The following is a 25000-nucleotide window of genomic DNA, read 5'->3' on the forward strand; positions in this document are numbered from 1 at the left end:
CACACACACACACTCACACACACTCACACACACACACACACACACACACCCATACCTTCCAAACACACACACACACACAAACACACACACACCCATACCTTCAAAACACACACACACACACACCCATACCTTCCAAACACACACACACACACACACACTCACACACACACACACACAAGCACACAAACACACAAACACACAGACACAAACACACACACACACACACACAAAGCAACACCTTCTCCAATCTTCTCACCTCAGCCAAACTGGCTTCAAACTTGATGACATCCGTCATGTGCTGTGTCAGGTTGGGGTGGCGGCCAGGAGCCAACAGCTCGTTGATCTTCACCATGTACTTCAGGTATGCTGACAACACCTGGGGAAATAAAAAAAACAAACCGATCTTCTTCTTCTGCGTTCACTCGTATGCACACGAGTGGGCTTTTACATGGATGACCGTTTTTACCCTGCCATGTAGGCAGCCATAGTCCGTTTTCGGGGGTGTGCATGCAATCTCCACCCTTTACCCACCAGGCGCCGTCACCGTGATTTGAACCCAGGACCCTCAGATTGACAGTCCAACGCTTTAACCACTCGGCTATTGTGCCCGTCAAAAAAAAAACAAAAACAAAAAAAACCCCACCAAACCCCCCCCCCCCCCCCCCCCCCCAAAAAAAAAATCCCCGATCAAATCACCACTTCATTTACTTCAGGTATGCTGACAACACCTGGGGAGATAAAAAAAAACAACAAAAAACCGATCACATCACCACTTCATGTACTTCAGGTATGCTGACAACATCTGGGGAAATAAAAAAAACCGATCTTCTTCTTCTGCGTTCACTTGTATGCACACGAGTGGGCTTTTACGTGTATGACCGTTTTTACCCCGCCATGTAGGCAGCCATACTCCGTTTTCGGGGGTGTGCATGCTGGGTATGTTCTTGTTTCCATAACCCACCAAACGCTGACATGGATTACAGGATCTTTAACGTGCGTATTTGATCTTCTGCTTGCATATACACACGAAGGGGGTTCAGGCACTAGCAGGTCTGCACATATGTTGACCTGGGAGATCGGAAAAATCTCCACCCTTTACCCACCAGGCGCCGTCACCGTGATTCGAACCCGGGACCTTCAGATTGACAGTCCAATGCTTTAACCACTCGGCTATTGCGCCCGTCAAAAAAAAAAAAAACACACACAAAAAAAACGATCAAATCACCACTTCATATACTTCAGGTATGCTGACAACACCTGGGGAAATAAAAAAAAAACACAATTAAATCAACACTTCATGTACTTCAGGTATGCTGACAACACCTGGGGAAATAAAAAAAAACAACCGATCTTCTTCTGCGTTCACTCGTATGCACACGAGTGGGCTTTTACGTGTATGACCGTTTTTACTCCGCCATGTAGGCAGCCATACTCCGTTTTCGGGGGTGTTCATGCTGGGTATGTTCTTGTTTCTATAACCCACCGAACACTGACATGGATTACAGGATCTTTAACGTGCATATTTGATCTTCTGCTTGCATATACACACGAAGGGGGTTCAGGCACTAGCAGGTCTGCACATATGTTGACCTGGGAGATCGTAAAAATCTCCACCCTTTACCCACCAGGCGCCGTCACCGTGATTCGAACCCGGGACCCTCAGATTGACAGTCCAACGCTTTAACCACTCGGCTATTGCGCCCGTCAAAAAAAACACACACAAAAAAAAACAAAAACCAAAAAAAACAAAAAACAAAAAACACAACCGATCAAATCACCACTTCATATACTTCAGGTATGCTGACAACACCTGGGGAAATAAAAAAAAACAACGATTAAATCACCACTTCATAGACCTCAGGTATGTCAACAACACCTGGGGAAATACAAACAAAACGATCAGATCACCACTTCATGTATACACCTGGGGAAATAGAAACAAAAAAAACGATCAAGTCACCATTTCATGTGGTTAAAGCGTTGGACTTTCAATCTGAGGATCCTGGGTTTGAATCTCAGTAACGGCGCCTGGTGGATAAAGGGTGGAAAATTTTCCAATCTCCCAGGTCAACATATGTGCAGACCTGCTTGTGCCCGAGCCCCCTTCATGTGTATACGCACGCAGAATATCAAATTCGCACATTAAAGATTCTGTAATCTATGTCAGCATTCCATGGGTTACAGAAACAAATACATACCCAGCATGTACACTCCTGAAAACAGAGTATGGCTGCCTACACGGTGAGGTAAAAACAGTCTTACATGTAAAAGCCCACTTGTGTATATTACATATATAAGTGAATGTGGAAATTGCAGCCCATGAATGAAGAAGAAGAAGAAAAGGGGGGCAGACCACCACTGGGCACATGGAGAACAACTGCGGAAGAGGAGACAGAAAAAAACAGCAGGCAAGACCTGTAATGAAATCAGCTGACTTGACTTGCTCACCACTGAAATGACTGGAGAAGATTTGTTGGCACCTTTTGCTCCAGTCAGAAAAAAACGAGGGTTAACTCTCTCCATACGAACGGCGAAAGAGACGACGTTAACAGCGTTTCACCCCAATTACCACCATCAAAATATTGCAAGCGGAAGGCTCTTATACTGAAGAGGTGAATGCTGACAAACAATACCACAATTCTGACGACGGAAGCTAAAGGTTGGATCATTCAGACACCCACTGGACATCCGAGGGGTCTGTGTAGAGGAGAAGAGAGGACTGGCCGTACTGAGTGAGTTAAGCAAGTTCTTCTTCATTTCCCTCCCAGACAGACTGGTATGTATATGTGATAGTCGGTCATGTTCGACTATGACCACCAGAACAGCAGAGGAGGTAACTGCTGTCCCGATCACCTGGGCTGGAATTTGATCATAGTGGAGAGTGTTTAGCCCTTCTTCTTCTTCTGCTGCGTTCGTGGGCTGCAACTCCCACATTCACTCGCATGTACACGAGTGGGCTTTTACGTGCATGACCGTTTTTACCCCGCCATGTAGGCAGCCATACTCCATTTTCGGGGGTGTGCATGCTGGGTATGTTCTTGTTTCCATAATCCACTGAACGCTGACGTGGATTACAGGATCTTTAACGTGCGTATTTGGTCTTCTGCATGCGTTTACACACGAAGGGGGTTCAGGCATTAAGCAGGTCTGCACATGTGTTGACCTGGGAGATCGGAAAAATCTCCACCCTTTACCCACCAGGTGCCGTCACCGTGATTCGAACCCGGGACCCTCAGATGGAAAGTCCAACGCTTTAACCACTCAGCTATTGCGCCCGTTGAGTGTTTAGCCCAAATTACATCCCCACTCTCTTGACCAAGAGGGTTTTAGGACAGTCGGCATTGGGATGGTTCCCAAAGTCCAATTAGCGACCAAGGCAGCAGCACTAAGAGCCAGTGCAATTTTGCCTTCTAGTTTGAGTCATAGTCCTTCACAAAAGACTAAGCTGTAAATGATTTCCCAATGCAATGGAGAAACCATTGATAGTACAGCTCTCACTTTGCTGCTGGCCCAACTGTAAGCTTATACTCATCTGTGATATAAGCTGAGTGTTGGGTCTTACAAAAAAAACTGCGTAACCTGCATATTTTCAATGTTCACACAAACACAACCACACTCACGCATACACCCATCACGTAATCACTTATTTTACTGTCAACGTGGTTTTTTCTGTAGAATTTTGCCGGGGACAACTGTGGTTTCGTTGTCTTGGGATCTTTAATGTGCACTAAGTGCGTGCCGCATATGGGACCTTGGTTTATCATCTCATCCACAGGATGATGAAGGTGGAAGCCACAATGTCCCTGGTAAATGCACAGTTTCAGTTTCAGTAGCTCAAGGAGGCGTCACTGCGTTCGGACAAATCCATATACGCTACACCACATGGTAAATGCACATTGGAGATAAAACAAATACCAAACACAACAGGAGGAAGGTGGATGCCACAATGTCCCTGGGAAACGCACAATGGAGATAAAAACAAATATCAAACAGATAAGAAAATGAACAGAGACAGGTTCTGCATCAACAATTTTTTATTGCAGAAACTTTTTATTTTTATTTTTATTATCCGTGGACAAAGAACAAGCCAGGTGAGTGATTTTCACAGATATTTTAAAAGCTGTTAATCTCCTGCCTGATAACTTATTCCAACCCTGGAGTGCCATCATTATTCATAATAACTGCCTGTCAAATATCGTTAAGTTATGATTTTCACCTGCTTTCAAAGCAAGAATATAAGTATGACAAAAACGAGAATTAAATCCTACATTACCAAGCATAAATGACCTAACTGTACAACAACAATAACTGCAAAAAAAAACCCAGGACAATTTACTGGATGAATTTCTACACATACCTTGTCCTCCTCAATGGTTTTGTTCAGGTAATAATCTCGCTGTGGTAAACCCAGCCCATCTTGGTCAACCTGATCACACAGAAACATACACACATCTCACTAACTTACTTTAATCACCCAGTTTTTTTTTAAACACAAACATACAGCATGCATCTAAGTACCTTTCTGTGATCATCCAGCTTTTGACAAGAAAACACGCTTACAAACACAAAATACACATTTTACATAACTCTCTGCAGTCATTTCATTAACCAGTGCACTGTGTTTAAGAAGAAAGAAATTTACCACAAGTGTACATAGTTTTTCATGACATATGAATTATGAAGAAATAAAACAGTATTTGGGAAAATGTTAAACTGCTATTGCTATTCTGGGAGAGAGTTTGGGGGCAGCTAAACGCAGATGAACCATGAACTGGTCCAGTAGGTTCATGGATAACAAGAACCATGAACTGGTCCAGTAGGTTCATGGATAACAGACCCATGAACTGGTCCAGTATAGGTTCATGGATAATAAGAGCCATGAACTGGTCCAGTATAGGTTCATGGATTAACAGACACATGAACTGGTCCAATATAGGTTCATGGATTAACAGACACATGAACTGGTCCAATATAGGTTCATGGATTAACAGACCCATGAACTGGTCCAGTATAGGTTCATGGATAATAAGAGCCATGAACTGGTCCAGTATAGGTTCATGGATTAACAGACACATGAACTGGTCCAATATAGGTTCATGGATTAACAGACCCATGAACTGGTCCAGTAGGTTCATGGATAACAGACCCATGAACTGGTCCAGTAGGATCATGGATAACAAGAACCATGAACTGGTCCAGTATAGGTTCATGGATTAATAGACCCATGAACTGGTCCGGTAGTTCATGGATAACAGACCCATGAACTGGTCCAGTAGGTTCATGGATTAATAGACACATGAACTGGTCCAGTAGGTTCATGGATAACAAGAACCATGAACTGGTCCAGTAGGTTCATGGATAACAAGAACCATGAACTGGTCCAGTATAGGTTCATGGATTAATAGACACATGAATTGGTCCAGTATAGGTTCATGGATTAATAGACCCATGAACTGGTCCAGTAGGTTCATGGATAACAAGAACCATGAACTGGTCCAGTATAGGTTCATGGATTAATAGACCCATGAACTGGTCCAGTATAGGTTCATGGATAACAGACCCATGAACTGGTCCAGTAGGTTCATGGATAACAAGAACCATGAACTGGTCCAGTATAGGTTCATGGATTAATAGACCCATGAACTGGTCCAGTAGGTTCATGGATAACAAGAACCATGAACTGGTCCAGTAGGTTCATGGATAACAGACCCATGAACTGGTCGCATTTCAGTGACACCAGTGCTCTACCTATAGCTGGTGCTGAAATGTGACACTGAATGATGTGTGAGGTCTTCTTGTTTTGCTATTCTTAATAAAGTAAAAATCTCCTGAATGAATGATGTGTGAGGTCTTCTTGTTTTGCTATTCTTAATAAAGTAAAATCACCTGAATGAATGATGTGTGAGGAGTTCTTGTTTCGCTATTCTTAATAAAGTAAAATTCACCTGAATGAATGATGTGTGAGGAGTTCTTGTTTCGCTATTCTTAATAAAGTAAAATTCACCTGAATGATGTTGTTCGAGGAGTTCTTGTTTTGCTATTCTTAATAAAGTAAAATTCACCTGAATGAATGATGTGTGAGGAGTTCTTGTTTTGCTATTCTTAATAAAGTAAAATTCACCTGAATGATGTGTGAGGAGTTCTTGTTTTGCTATTCTTAATAAAGTAAAATTCACCTGAATGAATGATGTGTGAGGAGTTCTTGTTTTGCTATTCTTAATAAAGTAAAATTCACCTGAATGATGTTGCTTGAGGAGTTCTTGTTTTGCTATTCTTAATAAAGTAAAGTTCACCTGAATGATGTGTGAGGTGTTCTTGTTTTGCTATTCTTAATAAAGTAAAAAATCACCTGAATGAATGATGTGTGAGGTGTTCTTGTTTTGCTATTCTTAATAAAGTAAAATTCACCTGAATGATGTGTGAGGAGTTCTTGTTTTGCTATTCTTAATAAAGTAAAATCACCTGAATGAATGATGTGTGAGGAGTTCTTGTTTTGCTATTCTTAATAAAGTAAAATTCACCTGAATGAATGATGTGTGAGGAGTTCTTGTTTCACTATTCTTAATAAAGTAAAATTCACCTGAATGATGTGTGAGGAGTTCTTGTTTCGCTATTCTTAATAAAGTAAAATTCACCTGAATGAATGATGTGTGAGGAGTTCTTGTTTTGCTATTCTTAATAAAGTAAAATTCACCTGAATGATGTGTGAGGAGTTCTTGTTTCGCTATTCTTAATAAAGTAAAATTCACCTGAATGATGTGTGAGGAGTTCTTGTTTCGCTATTCTTAATAAAGTAAAATTCACCTGAATGATGTGTGAGGAGTTCTTGTTTTGCTATTCTTTACAAAGTAAAAATCACCTGAATGAATGATGTGTGAGGAGTTCTTGTTTCGCTATTCTGAATAAAGTAAAATTCACCTGAATGATGTGTGAGGTGTTCTTGTTTTGCTATTCTTAATAAAGTAAAATCACCTGAATGATGTGTGAGGTGTTCTTGTTTCGCTATTCTGAATAAAGTAAAAATCACCTGAATGATGTGTGAGGAGTTCTTGTTTCGCTACTCTTAATAAAGTAAAAATCACCTGAATGATGTTGTTGGAGGAGTTCTTGTCGTCCTCCCCGACCCAGACACTGAAGAGAGCGCTGATGTCATAGCTCTGCACTTTCTCCAGCACGTCCTGAAAGACCCAGCCTTCATCCGGCACTTCCCCCTGCTGCGACACGTTGGCCTTGAACTGCTGCATCAGGTCAAGAAGAGGCTGTGACCCCAGCTTCTCCACCGTCTTGTTGGTGTCCATGCACGACAAGTAGTAGCGCTTGGCTTTGCGCTCCGCTTCGCCAGACAGCGACGACGCGGGCTGCTCTGTTGGACATGAATGAGTCGAAAGTTTCAGCTTCCTCTTTAACGTGTTTATTTGAACACAGATGGGGAATCTCCCGTAGTTTCTTTTTGAGATCTACACCAAATCTATAATTCCAAAACCTGATGGCACATGGTACAGAGTAGTTAGTAATGCATAATACTGATCTAAAGTCTTTACAAGTCAGTAAAGTTTCTTACCACAGAAAGGAGGAATATTTGACAGGTCATGTCAGACCTCTCTTGTTCATTAATTACAGAGTTGAACTGTCGAACAGCAGCAACAACATTGTACTCTAATATTCTTGCTTGGGACTCAGTTTCAAGGAGGTAATCTTCCAGAAAAGATCTTCAACTTTAACCTACTAGGTGCTGTTTCGGGGATCGAATCCACCATACATGACGGGTGCGGTGGTCAAATGATTAAGAACACTGTATCCTTGCCCCAGTGTCCTGAGTTTGATCCCCATCAGACCTGGTGGGTTCAGTGCAGATTTTTCAGATCTTCTAGGTTAACATGTGTGCAGACCTGCTAGCGCCTGAACCTCCTTCGTGTGTAGATCAAATATGCATGTTCAGGATACTGTAGTCCATGTCAGCGTTCGGTGGGTTATGGGAACAAAAATATATCCAGCATGCATGCACACCTCTGAAAACAAAATATGTTTACCTACATTGCAGGGTGAATTAAAAAAAACAAAACAGTCATACATGTAAGACGTTTAATATCTGTGTGAGAGAGTGTGTGTGTGTGTGTGTGTGTGTGTGTGTGTGTGTGTGTGTGTGTGTGTGTGTGTGTGTGGGTGTGTGTGTGTGTGACTGAAACCTGATTGAATAACACAGGAAACGAATGATGAGTGCTTAGAGCTTGGTCTCTGACTGAGGATCGGTGCTATTTAAGTATCCATATCATCATCATCATCCTCCTCCTCCTCAGATTAAAGTCCTTTGCTTCAGTCTTTCAACAGCTGAACCCATCAGAAGGTGACACTGACAGAGCACAATTAACTGATATACAATTATCAGCTCTGGTGGACAAGAACCTTGCAAGAACAATCTTATCAGCTAGACAAGGTGGTCCTAAATATTCCTACAACATACCTTGCAAGAACAATCTATCAGCTATCAGCTAGACAAGGTGGTCCTAAATATTCCTACAACATACCTTGCAAGAACAATCTATCAGCTAGACAAGGTGGTCCTAAATATTCCTACAACATCCCTGCTCATGAAAGTGAAGGGAATAAACTGGGTGATGTGACTCTGCTGTTCACTCCCACCTCAAAAAAGACAAGCCATTCACGGCCACAGTCCAAGCAGCTCAGCTGGTTTGACTTCAAGATGAAAACCAACAACAAACAGTGGAGTGATGGCCTAGAGGTAAATGAATCCACCTAGAAAGCAACAGAATCTGAGGGCACTGGTTTGAATCCCATAGTCGCCAGTATTTTCTCCCCCTCCACTAGACCTTGAGTGGTGGTATGGACACTAGTCATTTGAATGAGATGATAGATAAACTGAGGTCCTGTGTGCACATGATGCACTTTGCACATGTAAAAGAACACATGGCAACAAAAGGGTTTTCCCTTGCCAAATTCTGTAGAAAAAAAACACTTTGATAGGAAAGCAAATAAAACTGCAGGCAGGTAAAAATACAAAAAAAGAAAAGAAAAAAAGGATAGCGCTCTCAGTGTAGTGACACAATCTCTCCCTGGGGAGAGCGGCCCAAGTTTCACACGGTGAAATCTGTTGTGACAAAACAGAGTAATACAAAAAACGTGTTTTGCAGATTCTGTTGCCTATCATACCAGCCAATATTCGAGTCTGAAACACTCCAACCAAGATGGTAAAAATAACTGGTAAAAAGAGTGTGAACTGCAGGGTGAAAATCCCATGATACAATGACAATAATGATTAAAATAATAATGATAATGATAGTAGTAATGATAATAATAATGGAAATCTATACAGCGCCTTCAAAAGCTCAAGGCGCTTTACAATAAACAATAACTGCAAAGTATTACCACCATACACCCCCCCCACCCCCTCAAAAAAAGAAAGAAAAAAGTATGGTGTATAATGTGAAGAGATAACAACATATCACACACATACACACACTCACACCACACACACACACACACACCCAACACACACAACCCCCCCCCACCCCCATACCACCCTCACACACACACACCTACCACCACCCCACTCCCCCCAACACCCCCCCCCACACACACACACACACACACACCCAACTCCCACCCCCCACCCGACAACCCCATCCCACCCAGCCTTACCGATAGCGTTTTTCATGACCAGCTGGTTCTCCTGCCACATGGTGCCAAAGGTTCCCCAGCGGGCGTGTCCGGAGGGGATGGGGTGGGTCTGGATCCACCCGCCACAGGCGTAGCGGTAGAAGTCCGAGCACGGCTGTACGCTGCGGTCCATGGTCGTCAGCAGGGAGCTGGCGATGGTCACACACTCCGGGGTCAGGCACATACCTGTAGGGCAGGGGTGGTGGTGGTGGGGGGGGGGGTGAGTCGGGGGCAGGGGGGAGGGGGCAAAGGTGGAGGAGGTGCGGGGGGCAGCAGGGGGGGGGGGGGATGGGGTGGGGGGAGAGGAACAAATTGTTTCAGTTTCAGTTTCATCAAGGTGTCAAAAAAGCATGCATGAAGATTATTAAATGCTGCACCATGGCATTTCATTTCAGTCTCTCACTTTTCTCTTTCAGTTTCATCAAGAAGGTATCCAAAAAAGCATGCAGACAGATCAATAAATGCAACACCACACAGCGTTTCATTTCAGTCTCTCACTTTTCTCGTTCAGTTTCATCAAGAAGGTATCCAAAAAAGCATGCAGACAGATCAATAAATGCAACACCACACAGCGTTTCATTTCAGTTTCTCACTTTTCTCTTTTGTATTTGTATTTGTATTTGTCTTTCTTTTTATCACAGCAGATTTCTCTGTGTGAAATTCGGGCTGCTCTCCTCCGGGAGAGCACGTCGCTACACTACAACGCCACCCTTTTTTTTTTGTATTTTTTCCTGCGTGCAGTTTTATTTGTTTTTCCTATCAAAGTGGACTTTTCGACAAAAATTTTGCCAGGAACAACCCTTCTGTTGCCGTGGGTTCTTTTACGTCCCCTAGGTGCATGCTGCAGACGGGACCTCGGTTTATCATCTCATCCGAATGACTAGCGTCCAGACCACCACTCAAGGTCTTGTGGAGGGGGAGAAAATATCGGCGGCTGAGCCGTGATTCGAACCAGCGCGCTCAGATTCTCTCGCTTCCTAGGCGGACGCGTTACCTCTAGGCCATCACTCCACATCCGTTTCAGTTTCAAGAATGTGTCAAAAGTGTGCAGACTTGATCAATGATAAGTGCAACACCACCACATTTCATTTCTGTTTCTCACTTTTCTGTTTTTCAAAGACGTGTTAAAAGACTGCAGACCGATCAATGAATGCTATACTGCATTTCATTTCAGGAACAAATTGTTTCAGTTTCAGTTTCTTCAAGAAGGTGTCCGTCCAAAAGCGTGCAGACTTGATCAATAACTGCTACACTGCCACATTTTCATTTGTTTTTCACTTTTCTGTTTTCAAGGAGGTATCAAAAGACTGGCAGACTGGTCTGTAAATGTTACACACGCATCTTAGTTCAGTGTCAGTTTCAGTTTCAGTTTCAAGGAGGTGTCAAAAGTGTGCAGACTCATCCATAAATGCAACAATTGGTTTCATATCAGCTTCAGTTTCAAGGAGGTGTCAAAAGTGTGCAGACAAAACCATATATCATAAATGTTACACCATATCTCCAATCATTTTCAGTTTCAATTTCAAGGAGGTGTCAAAAGCAAGCAGACTGATCCATATATCATAAATGTTACACCCTATCTCAATTCAGTTTCAAGGTGTCGTAAGTGTGCAGATTAATCAGTAAACGCTACACTACATTTCAGTTCAGTTTCAGTTTCAAGAAGGTGTCAAAAGCAAGTGGACTGATCCTTTTATTCAACATCACATCTGCTGTGTGAATTGTTTCAGGCTGAAGCCTGATCTTTGCACAACATCACATCTGCTGTGTGAATTGTTTCAGGCTGAAGCCTGATCTTCGCACAACATCACATCTGCTGTGTGAATTGTTTCAGGTTGAAGCCTGATCTTCGCACAACATCACATCTGCTGTGTGAATTGTTTCCATCTGCTGTGTGAATTGTTTCCAGTTGAAGCCTGATCTTCACACAACATCACATCTGATGTGTGAACTGTTTCAGGTTGAAGCCTGATCTTCGCACATCACATCTGCTGTGTGAATTGTTTCAGGTTGAAGCCTGATCTTCACACAACATCACATCTGATGTGTGAACTGTTTCAGGTTGAAGCCTGATCTTCGCACAGCATCACATCTGCTGTGTGAATTGTTTCAGGTTGAAGCCTGATCTTTGCACAACATCACATCTGCTGTGTGAATTGTTTCCGGTTGAAGCCTGATCTTCGCACAACATCACATCTGCTGTGTGAATTGTTTCAGGTTGAAGCCTGATCTTCGCACAACATCACATCTGCTGTGTGAATTGTTTCAGGTTGAAGCCTGATCTTCGCACAACATCACTTCTGCTGTGTGAATTGTTTCAGGCTGAAGCCTGATCTTTGCACAACATCACATCTGCTGTGTGAATTGTTTCAGGCTGAAGCCTGATCTTCGCACAACATCACATCTGCTGTGTGAATTGTTTCAGGCTGAAGCCTGATCTTCGCACAACATCACATCTGCTGTGTGAATTGTTTCAGGTTGAAGCCTGATCTTCGCACAACATCACATCTGCTGTGTGAATTGTTTCAGGCTGAAGCCTGATCTTCGCACAACATCACATCTGCTGTGTGAATTGTTTCAGGCTGAAGCCTGATCTTCGCACAACATCACATCTGCTGTGTGAATTGTTTCAGGTCGAAGCCTGATCTTCGCACATCACATCTGCTGTGTGAATTGTTTCAGGTTGAAGCCTGATCTTCGCACAACATCACATCTGCTGTGTGAATTGCTTCAGGTTGAAGCCTGATCTTCGCACAACATCACATCTGCTGTGTGAATTGTTTCAGGCTGAAGCCTGATCTTCGCACAACATCACATCTGTTGTGTGAATTGTTTCAGGCAGAAGCCTGATCTTCGCACAACATCACATCTGCTGTGTGAATTGTTTCCATCTGCTGTGTGAATTGTTCCCGGTTGAAGCCTGATCTTCACACAACATCACATCTGCTGTGTGAATTGTTTCAGGCAGAAGCCTGATCTTCGCACATCACATCTGCTGTGTGAATTGTTTCTGGTTGAAGCCTGATCTTCACACAACATCACATCTGATGTGTGAACTGTTTCAGGTTGAAGCCTGATCTTCGCACAACATCACATCTGCTGTGTGAATTGCTTCAGGCTGAAGCCTGATCTTCGCACAATATCACATCTGCTGTGTGAATTGCTTCAGGTTGAAGCCTGATCTTCACACAACATCACATCTGCTGTGTGAATTGTTTCAGGTTGAAGCCTGATCTTCGCACAACATCACATCTGCTGTGTGAATTGTTTCTGGTTGAAGCCTGATCTTCGCACAACATCACATCTGCTGTGTGAATTGTTTCCGGTTGAAGCCTGATCTTCGCACAACATCACATCTGCTATGTGAATTGTTTCAGGCTGAAGCCTGATCTTTGCACAACACCACATCTGCTGTGTGAATTGTTTCAGGTTGAAGCCTGATCTTTGCACAACATCACATCTGCTGTGTGAATTGTTTCAGGCTGAAGCCTGATCTTTGCACAACATCACATCTGCTGTGTGAATTGTTTCAGGCTGAAGCCTGATCTTTGCACAACATCACATCTGCTGTGTGAATTGTTTCCGGTTGAAGCCTGATCTTCACACAACATCACATCTGCTGTGTGAATTGTTTCAGGCTGAAGCCTGATCTTTGCACAACATCACATCTGCTGTGTGAATTGTTTCAGGCTGAAGCCTGATCTTTGCACAACACCACATCTGCTGTGTGAATTGTTTCAGGTTGAAGCCTGATCTTCGCACAACATCACATCTGCTGTGTGAATTGTTTCAGGTTGAAGCCTGATCTTCGCATAACATCACATCTGCTGTGTGAATTGTTTCAGGTTGAAGCCTGATCTTCGCACAACATCACATCTGCTGTGTGAATTGTTTCAGGTTGAAGCCTGATCTTCGCACAACATCACATCTGCTGTGTGAATTGTTTCAGGTTGAAGTCTGATCTTCGCACAAACCCAACGTGCTGGTCAGGCCTGGAGCGCCACCCCCAGTTGTGTAAAGCATTAACATCATAAAATGAAACAAAAATAACTGAATACAATAAACAAAGGAGTAAATACATTGAAATACAATAGATCAAAACTGCAGGAGAGGGTACATGTTAGAAATAAAACAAGAAGCAAGTTTCCTGCAGAAAATGGCAGAACAATGAAGGCTGGCTGGCAGTCTGCACAATTCCTAATCAAAAGTAACGGTGAGCAAAAACAAAACAAGTGCCTCACATTTAACAAAGATAATTGATGTTCAATAAAAGAAGACGGAAGGAAAAAAAAAAAAAACAAAGCCAACCACAACAACAAACCAACATGTATGTTACAATTAATCTTTCAATTGTGATTGCAACTGTGAAGGAAAAAAACAACAACAACAAAACGAAACAAACAAAAATGCAGATGCAGCTTTCAATTATTTCCCTTTGCTCTTGGCCGCGCATGCAGTTTTCACTCCATGTCCATTCCCACTCAGAGCACTCAGGTCAAATGACCCCTGCCTCCATTACCTGACCACTGTGTTATTTGATCACTTCAATAATTCACGATTTAATTATGTGAAGAATCCCTTCTTTTTTATCCCCAGGAGTTTAAACTCTCTCTCTCTCTCTTTGTCTGTGTATGTATGTGTGTGTGCATGTCTCTCTCTGTTCTTCTATGTTTGAGGCAAACAGACAGACAGACTGACAGACATCAGTGGAGTGGTGGTCTAGAGGTAACGCGTCCGCCTAGGAAGCGAGAAAATCAGAGCGCGCTGGTTCGAATCACGGCCCAGCCGCCGATATTTTCTCCCCCTCCACTAGACCTTGAGTGGTGGTCTGGACGCTAGTCATTCGGATGAGACGATAAACCGAGGTCCCGTGTGCAGCATGCACTAAGCGCATGTAAAAGAACGCACGACAACAAAAGGGTTGTTCCTGGCAAAATTCTGTCGAAAAATCCACTTCGATAGGAAAAACAAATAAAACTGCACGCAGGAATTTTTTTTTTTAAATGGGTGGCGCTGTAGTGCAGCGACGCGCTCTCCCTGGGGAGAGCAGCCCGAAGTTCACACAGAGAAATCTGTTGTGATAAAAAGAAATACAAATACAAATCATGTATGCATGAATAGTGTCATACAGAAGTGTTGATAAACCGGCTCCTTATTTCTATTACACAGCCAACATCAATTTGCAGATGAATTTGACATGGTGGAATCAAGCTGGATGTTTTCATGCTTCCTTGATCCACCAAATGCCGACATGGAGTATGGGATCTTTTATGTGCAAATCTGATCTTCTGCAAGCACCGACCCCACAACAGCAAGGGGTTCAGGCAACAGCAGGTCAGCACATAATTATGTTGACCTGGGAGATCGGGAAAATCAAACTGGGAGTCTAGTCATTCAGATGAGATAATAAACCGAGGGTCTGTGTGCAGCACACACTTGGCACTAAAAAAAAAAAAAGCCCATGGCAAAATGTAATAAGTGTAGTCCTCTGGCAAAATTCTGCGGAAGAAATCCACTCTGACAGGAACACAATTCATTCACACAAAGCCGGACAAAACGCCGTTGGTTTGGCATCTGACCAGCAGATGTGCTGCAGCATTTTTGTCCAATGTAGTGATGCCTCCTACAGAGACTGAATCTGAAATCTGTCAAAATGTCAAATAAATTGAATTTGGAGAGTTTATGGACCAGATATATAATGGCATTATCACAGGGGGGGGAGGTGGCGGGAGGGTGGAGGGGGGCTCCGACCTCCGCCCTTTCCCCCCTAATCTCCCCACCCCCTTCCCAGCCAGCCCCCTCCCCCAGCACTTCCAACAGGTCAGTGTCGGGGTGATGGCACCTTGCCCACTGTCAACTCTTCTCTCTATTCCTCTCTTCCTCTCTCTCTCACCACCCCCCCTCCCCCCTTTAACCCTTAACTCGCGCGGACAGTTGAACTTTGTATTGTATTACTCTTTTTTGTCACAACAGATTTCTGCGTGTAATTTCGAGCTGCTCTCCCAAAAGGACGGGCCGTCGCTACAGCGAGAGCACAACCCATTTTGGGGGGTGTTTTCTTTCTGTCTGCAGTTTCATTTGTTTTCCAACTGAATGTTTTTTTTTTCTACAGAATTTTGCCAGGCACAACCCTTTTGTTGCCATGGGTTCTTTTACATGCGCTAAGTGCATGCTGCACACAGGACCTCGGTTTATCATCTCATCCGCGAATGACTAGCGTCCATACCACTCACTACTCAAGGTCTAGCGAAGGGGGGGCAGCGACGGGGAGGGGGGGGGGATGCTGGCGACTATGGGATTCGAACCAGTGCGCTCAGATACTCTCGCTTCCTAAGCGGACGCGTCAGTTACCTCTAGGCCAACACTCCACTTTGGTGAAATAGATTGGTGTGGCTCGAGTCTGAAGTGCAGTTACTGCTTTTGTGTGTGCACTTGTCGATGGTGACAGTGATTTTACTGGGCTAAAGTAACGAAAATCCCACGGAGGAAGAAGTCTAGATGCAGTGAAGTGACTGATGCTTTGACTGGTAAGCTCAGTCTTGTATCTGTGAAGGCCCAACGCTCAGTTTTATATCACAGATTGACCATAAGCTTACAGCTGGGCCAGCAGCAAAGAGAGAGAGTTGTATGTGTGACCAATGGTTTCTCCACTGCAACGAGAAGTCATTGAAGGACTAACTTTGAAATCAGGAAGCTAGATTACACTGACTCTTAGTGCTGCAGCCTTGGGGGGCTAGACGGCATTTGGGAACCATCCCAACGCTGACTGTCATTATAAAACCCTTTGGGCCGAGAGAGTGGGGATGTAAATTGGGCAAGACACCTCTCCACCATAATCAAATTCTAGCCCAGATAGCTAGGACAGCAGATGCCTCCTCTGCTGTTGTGGTGGTCATAGGCGGACATGACTGTCTGTCATTACATGTGGAGTGAGGGCCTAGAGGCAACGCGCCCACCTAGGAAGCAAGAGAATCTGAGCACACTGGTTCGAATCCCGGCACAGTCGCCAGTATTTTCTCCCCCACTACCAGACCTTGAGTGGTCGGTCGTCTGGACGCTAGTCATTCGGATGAGATGATAAACCGAGATCCTGTGTGCAGCATGCACTTAGCGCACGTAAAAGAACCCATGGCAACAAAAGGGTTGTCCCTGGCAAAAATTCTGTACAAAAATCCGCTTCGATCAGAAAACAAAAAACAAACAAACAAACAAAAAAAACAAAAAACAAACACCTGCAGGCAGGAAAAAAAGAAAAAGAAAAATGGGTGGCGCTCTCAGAGTAGCGACACGCTCTCCTGGGGACAGCAGCTCGGATTTCACAAAGAGAAAAATCTGTAGTGACAAAAAAAGAGTACTACAATAACACAATACACACATCTGTGAGGTGACAGTCCTCCGGCAGTCAAGGGGTTAACCCGCAGACGCACCACTCTGCAGTCCCATCATCATCATCATCATGACCCCCTCCCTCCCTACTCCCACTCCCTGCTTTCCTGATCCTCCTCGCAACCCCTGACCCCCGCTACACCCCTCCCTTCACTTCCCCCTATCCTGCCCCACTCTGCAGTGTGAACCTCGTCATCTGAGGGAGCACAGGAAGCGCCATAAGCACCTACATAGTGCTGCTGCCACCCCCTTTCTCTGTCTGTCTGTTTGTCTGTCTTTCACTCTCATTAATCTCCCTCTCTGTCTCACATCTCTCTCTCTCTCTCTCACTCTCATTGTTTGCCTCTCTGTCTGTCTGTCTCTCTTCCTATATAAATATTTCTATCTCTCTCTCTCCACACGTATCTCTCTCTCTCTCTCTCTCTCACTTCTTTATATTCCTGCATTTTCGGAGAAGACCTGTAGAGACCAGTCAGCACAGAATCCAGGAGAGTCATCCAATCAACCGTTTTTGTAAGTTCCCTACGATAGTTGTAATTTCCAGCTACTTTTTTTTTTTCTCTCTTTTTTTCCTTTTGTTAATCTGTAACACACACACACACACACACACACACAGCCCCAAAACACTTCCCACCACCCATACCCCCTCCCCCTCCCTACACCTCTATACCCCAGCCAAACCCCATCCTCGCCCAGCCATACCCACTCTCCTCCACCCAAACAAACCCCACATTCACGCCAACCCAGTACCCCCACCACACACACACACACACACCTCCCTCAGCCTTCAGCAGCTTCTACCACTACCACCCCTCCACTCTCACTCAAACCCCTCCTCCTCCTCCCAGCCACAACTCCTATCCCCTGGCATCCACACAACCATCCCTGTCCTCACACACACTCTCTCTGTTTGCCCCCCACCCCCTCTCTCTCTCTTTCTCACACACACAACACACACACACACACACACACACACACACACACATACAACACGCACACACACACGCACAGCACAGTACAGCACAACTCACCACCCCCCCCCCCCACACACACACACGCACACAACACAACACAACACACAACACAACACAACACACACACACACACACACACAGCACAATACAACACAACTCACCACACCACACCACAACACACACACACACACACACACACACACACACACACACACACACACCACACCACACCACAACACACACACACACACACCACACCACACCATACACACACACACACACACACACAACACACACACACACACACACAACACACACACACACACACACACAGCACAATACAACACAACTCACCACAACACACACACACACACACACACACACACACACACACACACCACACCACACCATACACACACACACACACACACACACACACACACACAACACACACACACACACAACACAACACAACACACACACACACACACACACACAGCACAATACAACACAACTCACCACAACACACACACACACACACACACACACACACACACACACACACACACACACACACACACACACCACACCACACACACACACACACACACTTCTTTATATTCCTGTCATTTCAGAGAAGACCTGTAGAGACCAGTCAGCACAGAATCCAGGACCTTCCCCCTCTCCCCACACTCACAACCTTCCTCCCCACACTCACAACCTTCCTCCCCACCCTCACAACCTTCCCCCTCTCCCCACCCTCACAACCTTCCTCCCCACACTCACAACCTTCCTCCCCACCCTCACAACCTTCCCCCTCTCCCCACCCTCACAACCTTCCCCTCTCCCCACACTCACAACCTTCCCCCTCTCCCCACACTCACAACCTTCCCCCTCTCCCCACACTCACAACCTTCCCCTCTCCCCACACTCACAACCTTCCTCCCCACACTCACAACCTTCCCCTCTCCCCACCCTCACAACCTTCCCCTCTCCCCACACTCACAACCTTCCCCCTCTCCCCACCCTCACAACCTTCCCCTCTCCCCACCCTCACAACCTCACAACCTTCCCCTCTCCCCACCCTCACAACCTCACAACCTTCCCCCTCTTCCCACCCTCTCCCCACCCTCACAACCTTCCCCTCTCCCCACACTCACAACCTTCCCCCTCTCCCCACCCTCACAACCTTCCCCTCTCCCCACCCTCACAACCTTCCCCCTCTTCCCACCCTCTCCCCACCCTCACAACCTTCCCCCTCTCCCCACCCTCACAACCTTCCTCCCCACACTCACAACCTTCCCCTCTCCCCACACTCACAACCTTCCCCTCTCCCCACACTCACAACCTTCCTCCCCACCCTCACAACCTTCCCCCTCTCCCCACACTCACAACCTTCCCCCTCTCCCCACCCTCACAACCTTCCCCCTCTCCCCACCCTCACAACCTTTCCCCTCTCCCCACCCTCACAACCTTCCCCTCTCCCCACCCTCACAACCTTCCTCCCCACCCTCACAACCTTCCCCTCTCCCCACCCTCACAACCTTCCTCCCCACCCTCACAACCTTCCCCTCTCCCCACACTCACAACCTTCCCCCTCTCCCCACCCTCACAACCTTCCCCCTCTCCCCAAACCTTCCCCTCTCCCCACACTCACAACCTTCCCCCTCTCCCCACCCTCACAACCTTCCTCCCCACCCTCACAACCTTCCCCCTCTCCCCACACTCACAACCTTCCCCCTCTCCCCACCCTCACAACCTTCCCCCTCTCCCCACACTCACAACCTTCCCCCTCTCCCCACCCTCACAACCTTCCACCCTCACAACCTTCCCCCTCTCCCCACACTCACAACCTTCCCCTCTCCCCACACTCACAACCTTCCCCCTCTCCCCACACTCACAACCTTCCCCTCTCCCCACCCTCACAACCTTCCCCCTCTCCCCACACTCACAACCTTCCCCTCTCCCCACCCTCACAACCTTCCCCCTCTCCCCACACTCACAACCTTCCCCCTCTCCCCACCCTCACAACCTTCCCCCTCTCCCCACACTCACAACCTTCCCCTCTCCCCACCCTCACAACCTTCCCCCTCTCCCCACCCTCACAACCTCACAACCTTCCCCTCTCCCCACCCTCACAACCTTCCCCCCTCCCCACCCTCACAACCTTCCCCCTCTCCCCACCCTCACAACCTTCCCCCTCTCCCCACACTCACAACCTTCCCCTCTCCCCACCCTCACAACCTTCCCCCTCTCCCCACCCTCACAACCTTCCCCCTCTCCCCACCCTCACAACCTCACAACCTTCCCCTCTCCCCACCCTCACAACCTTCCCCCCTCCCCACCCTCACAACCTTCCCCCTCTCCCCACCCTCACAACCTTCCCCTCTCCCCACCCTCACAACCCTCTGAACACCATCACCACAACACCATCACCACTCCACCACCCAAACCCTTTACCACCCCCACCCTCAAATAATCCCACCTCACCTCGTCTACTTCCCCCCCTCCCCACCTCACACGCCCATCCCCACACCCCCTCACCCCACCAACACACATCCACACCCACAACCTCACTTCCTTTCTAGTCCTTGCACATATTATTATCCTTGACAGTGGGCATCCACACGCCCACCACCTTCCACCCACCACCACCGCCTCCACACCACCTCCCTCCCACCGACTCCACTACCTCACCAAAGGGACAGGATGGAGCAGCATCGGCTCTTCGACCTTGACCTCACCTCCCTTCTTGACCTTGAGTGGTTCCTTAATGGTGGCATCAACCCCCACCCCACCCCCCGCTTCCCCCCCACCCCTCGCCGCCACACCTCTACTCTCCAACTGACTCCAGTACCTCACCAAAGGGAGTAGATGGATTAGCACAGGCTCTTTCGACCTTGACCCTCACCTCCCTTCTTGTCCTTGCGCAGGTCCTTGATGGTGACATCCTAACCCCTCCCCCCCAACCACCCCCCCTTCCCCGCCACACCTACTCCCCCACAGTCTCCACAACCTCTTCAAAGAGAGTAGATGGAATAGCGTAGGCACTTTGACCTTGACCTCATTTCTTGTCCTTGCGTAGGTCCTTCATGGTGACATCCAAATCTCCCAACCCTGCCCCCCCCCCCATCCCCCTCTCCCCGTTCCCCGCCACACCTACCCCCTCCCACCCCCACCCCCTCTCAACTCCACAACCTCACCAATGGGAGTGGTGGGAGGATGGAGCAGCAAGCACAGGCTCTCTTTCGACCTTGACCCTAACCTCCCTTCTTGTCCTTGACCCTGACGATTGAAGCGTTGAACTTTCAATCTGAGGGTCCTGGGTTCGAATCTCGGTAACGGCGCCTGGTGGGTAAAGGATGGAGATTTTTCCGATCTCCCAGGTCAACATATGTGCAGGCCTGCTAGTGCCTGAACCCCCATCGTGTGTATACGTAAGCAGAAGATCAAGAACACACGTTAAAGATCCTGTAATCCATGTCAGCGTTCGGTGGGTTATGGAAACAAGAACATACCCAGCATGCACACCCCGGAAAACGGAGTATGGCTGCCTGCATGGAGGGGTAAAAACGGTCATACACGTAAAAAAAAAAAAGCCCACTCGTGTACATACGAGTGAACGTGGGAGATGCAGCCAACGAACGCATAGGAAGAAGAAGTCCTCGACCCTCACCTCCCTTCTTGTCCTTGCGCAGGTCCTTGATGGTGGCGTCCTTGACGGCCAGCAGGGAGGCCAGCACCACCAAGGTCAAGGTCATGAGGACGAGCACCACAATGAGCACGCGCTCCTGCGTGCTGCGACGGTGCCAGGACAGCCATCCGCCCTTGAAGACCACGCTGGTGCCGCTGTACTCTGTAGGGGGAGGGGTACCTCCGCCGTTCGACGTCAGCTCGTCCTCGTCAAAGTTGGTGCGTTTGTAGCGTTGCCCAGACATCTATAATGTGGGGGGACAGACAGAGGCGGGGGGCGGTGGGTGGGTGGGGGGGGGGGGTGATTAGCTTTGTTACTACCCTGAGGTGGTTGTTTTTATCATTATCATTATCATCATCATTGGTAGTAGTAGTAGTAGTAATAGTAGTAGTAGTAGTAGTTGTTGTTGCTGTTGTTATCATTATCTTCTTCTTCTGTCATCACCATCATCACGATAATTACTATCATTTATGATTATTATCATTAATGGCAGTAGTAGTAGTAGTAGTAGTAGTAGTAGTAGTAGTAGTAGTAGTAGCAGTAGTTGTAGTCGTCTTGTGTTGTAACGTTGTCCAGGCATCTGGAGAGACGGTAGATATGACGATGATGACGATTATTATTATCATCATCATCATTGTTGTTGTTGTTTTTTTATAATCATAATTAGTACTGTTGTTGCTGTTCTTGACGTTTTGTTAGTGATGCTACTGTTGTTGTACTATTGTTATCATCATTACTATTATTATCATCTTCATCTTCATTAGTACTAGCAGCAGCAGCAGCAGCGCAGCAGCAGCGATATCATCGTCTTTCTTATCGTTGTCGTTCTTTTTGTCATCATTAATATGTTTTTTTTTCAAAGCACACATGGCAACAACAGAGAGTCGGCGCAGGCAGGATGAGCAAAGCGACACACAACGACATGACTCGGTTCATTTCACAAAAAGACCAACAAACAGTTCCACAATGCTAAAAAAACCCAAAACAAACCCGGTCTGTTTTGTTGGTGAACTTTCTCGAGGAAAAAAAAAAAAAGTAGCAGAGAATTTGGAATGGTTTATTCACAATCAGGCCACAGCCCCTAGTGAAGGGGGTATACGTAAACATAATACAATTCAGCGAAAACACATAAACAAATAAGCATTAATATAGACAACAAACCGTGCATTGTATCCGTGTAAATATATAGACAATAAAAAATACATTATAACTGTTTTACGAAGAAAACAATTTCTCTTAATTTGAATGCCTTATATAAGAATACCGAAAAATTATGTACATCACTGGTATTGCTTGACATCATTAACAAATTCAACTTGAACAGAGAGGGATGCTTGTAGTACTTAGGTTTTATAAACATTTGACGTACATGTTTTAGTGCTGGGCAGCAAAGAACAAAAAAAGTAGCAGAGAGAGAGAGAGAGAGAGAGATAGGAGGGTTGGGGGGCTGGGGGGGGGGGGAGAGGTAGGGCTCGAGCAGAGGCATAGAAAGAGATAGCTAGAGAGACACACCTCAGAAGAGGGAAGAAGGAAGAGAGATACAGAGAGAGAGGGAGAGAGACAGAGACAGAGAGAGACAGACAGAGACAGAGCGACAGACAGAGACAGAGATATATGGTTAGAGAGATGGAGACAGACAGACCCCACAGACAGATAGAGGGATGGGGGATGGGAGGGGTGGTGGTGGTACGTTCTGTTCCAGAGGAATACGACACAGAGAGAGAGTGATGGGTGAAATGCGGTCTGCTTTTGATCGAGATATGGACTGACAGTTTGAGGACAGACAGACAGAAGGATATCTATCTAGCAGCCCCTCCTCTTTATCTATCTGTCTGTCTATCTACATCTATCAATACCCGTCCATCCGAAGGAAGAGCGAGAGGGAGAGAGACAGAGACAGAGAGAGACAGACAGAGAGAGACAGACAGAGACAGAGCGACAGACAGAGACAGAGATATATGGTTAGAGAGATGGAGACAGACAGACCCCACAGACAGATAGAGGGATGGGGGATGGGTGGGGGGTGGGGGGTACGTTCTGTTCCAGAGGAATACGACACAGAGAGAGAGTGATGGGTGAAATGCGGTCTGCTTTTGATCGAGATATGGACTGACAGTTTGAGGACAGACAGACAGAAGGATATCTATCTAGCAGCCCCTCCTCTTTATCTATCTGTCTGTCTATCTACATCTATCAATACCCGTCCATCCGAAGGAAGAGCGAAAGAGAGAGAGAGAGATGGAGGGAGGGAGAGAGGGAGAGGTAGGGAGGGAGGGAGAGAGAGAGACACAGAGAGAGAGAGAGAGAGAGAGAGAGAGAGAGCGGGGGTGAGGGATTGATTTATGATGATTTATCGTCCAAAGCATTTACAGCCATTTTCACATGGGGGGATTACAAAAAAACAAACAAACAACTAATTAAACAAATACCACGAAATACACACCGCAACAACTGCATGCAAGAAAAGGGTAGGGGAAAAAGAACAACAAAAGAGCAAACAACATATGGACCGTGGGAGGGAGAGAGAGAGATGGAGGGAAGGAGGGAGGGAGAGAGAGAGGGGGGGAAGAGAGGGGGAGAGAAGGAGGGAGAGAGAGGGAGAGACAAAGAGAGGGAGGGGGAGAGAGAGAGAGATGGAGGGAAGGAGGGAGGGAGAGAGAGGGGGAGAGGGAGAGAGAGAAAGAGACAGAGAGAGAGGGAGGGGGAGAGAGAGGGGGGAAGAGAGAGGGAGGGGGAGAGATGGGAAGGGAGGGAGGGAGGGAGAGAGAGAGGGAGGGAGAGGGAGGGAGGGAGAGAGAGAGGGGGGAGAAAGAGAGAGAGATGGAGAGGGAGAGAGAGGGGAGAGAGAGAGAGAAAGAGAAAGAGAGAGACGGAGGGAGGGAGAGAAAGAGAGAGGGAGGAAGAGAGAGGGGAAGGGAGGGAGGGAGAGAGAGAGTGAGTGAGGGAGGGAGAGAGAGACAGAGGGGGAGAGAGAGAGGGGGGAGAGAGAGACAAGAAGACAGTGAATCACAGAGGAGTGGCAACGAGAGAGGGGGAAGAAGATGGAAGCCACGAGGAAAAGGAACAGTGTGCCATGTGTGTCACACAGCGGCTGGTTGCGCAACCGGCTGATAACTACATACATATATATATATATACCCCACCCCACCCCACGCTCCCCCACCCCCAAACACACAAACACACACACATACGCACATACAACGGCACTCTTGTGTTCCTATCAGGGACGGGATTGGCGTGTATCACACACACTCCCTGTCTCTGTATAAAC

General features: G+C 46.5%; 1 protein-coding gene across 7 annotated transcripts in view; it reads right to left on the reverse strand.

The window, feature by feature from the left end:
- LOC143287468 (endothelin-converting enzyme homolog) overlaps positions 1-25000 on the reverse strand; it is a 177336-nt gene that overhangs the window by 41712 nt on the left and 110624 nt on the right. For 6 of the 7 annotated variants that reach the window (XM_076595472.1, XM_076595474.1, XM_076595469.1 and 3 more), the window contains 5 exons: positions 21712-21973; positions 9658-9861; positions 7083-7363; positions 4358-4426; positions 257-376 (listed from right to left, as the gene is read on the reverse strand). In XM_076595472.1, the coding sequence (XP_076451587.1) occupies positions 257-376; positions 4358-4426; positions 7083-7363; positions 9658-9861; positions 21712-21973 (936 nt within the window). Of the gene's footprint in view, positions 1-256; positions 377-4357; positions 4427-7082; positions 7364-9657; positions 9862-20946; positions 20976-21711; positions 21974-25000 lie in introns of those variants that run through there. The other variant, XM_076595476.1, reaches the window with a different exon arrangement.

Source organism: Babylonia areolata, chromosome 11 (assembly GCF_041734735.1).
Source record: "Babylonia areolata isolate BAREFJ2019XMU chromosome 11, ASM4173473v1, whole genome shotgun sequence".
Taxonomy (NCBI): Eukaryota; Metazoa; Mollusca; class Gastropoda; order Neogastropoda; family Buccinidae; genus Babylonia; species Babylonia areolata.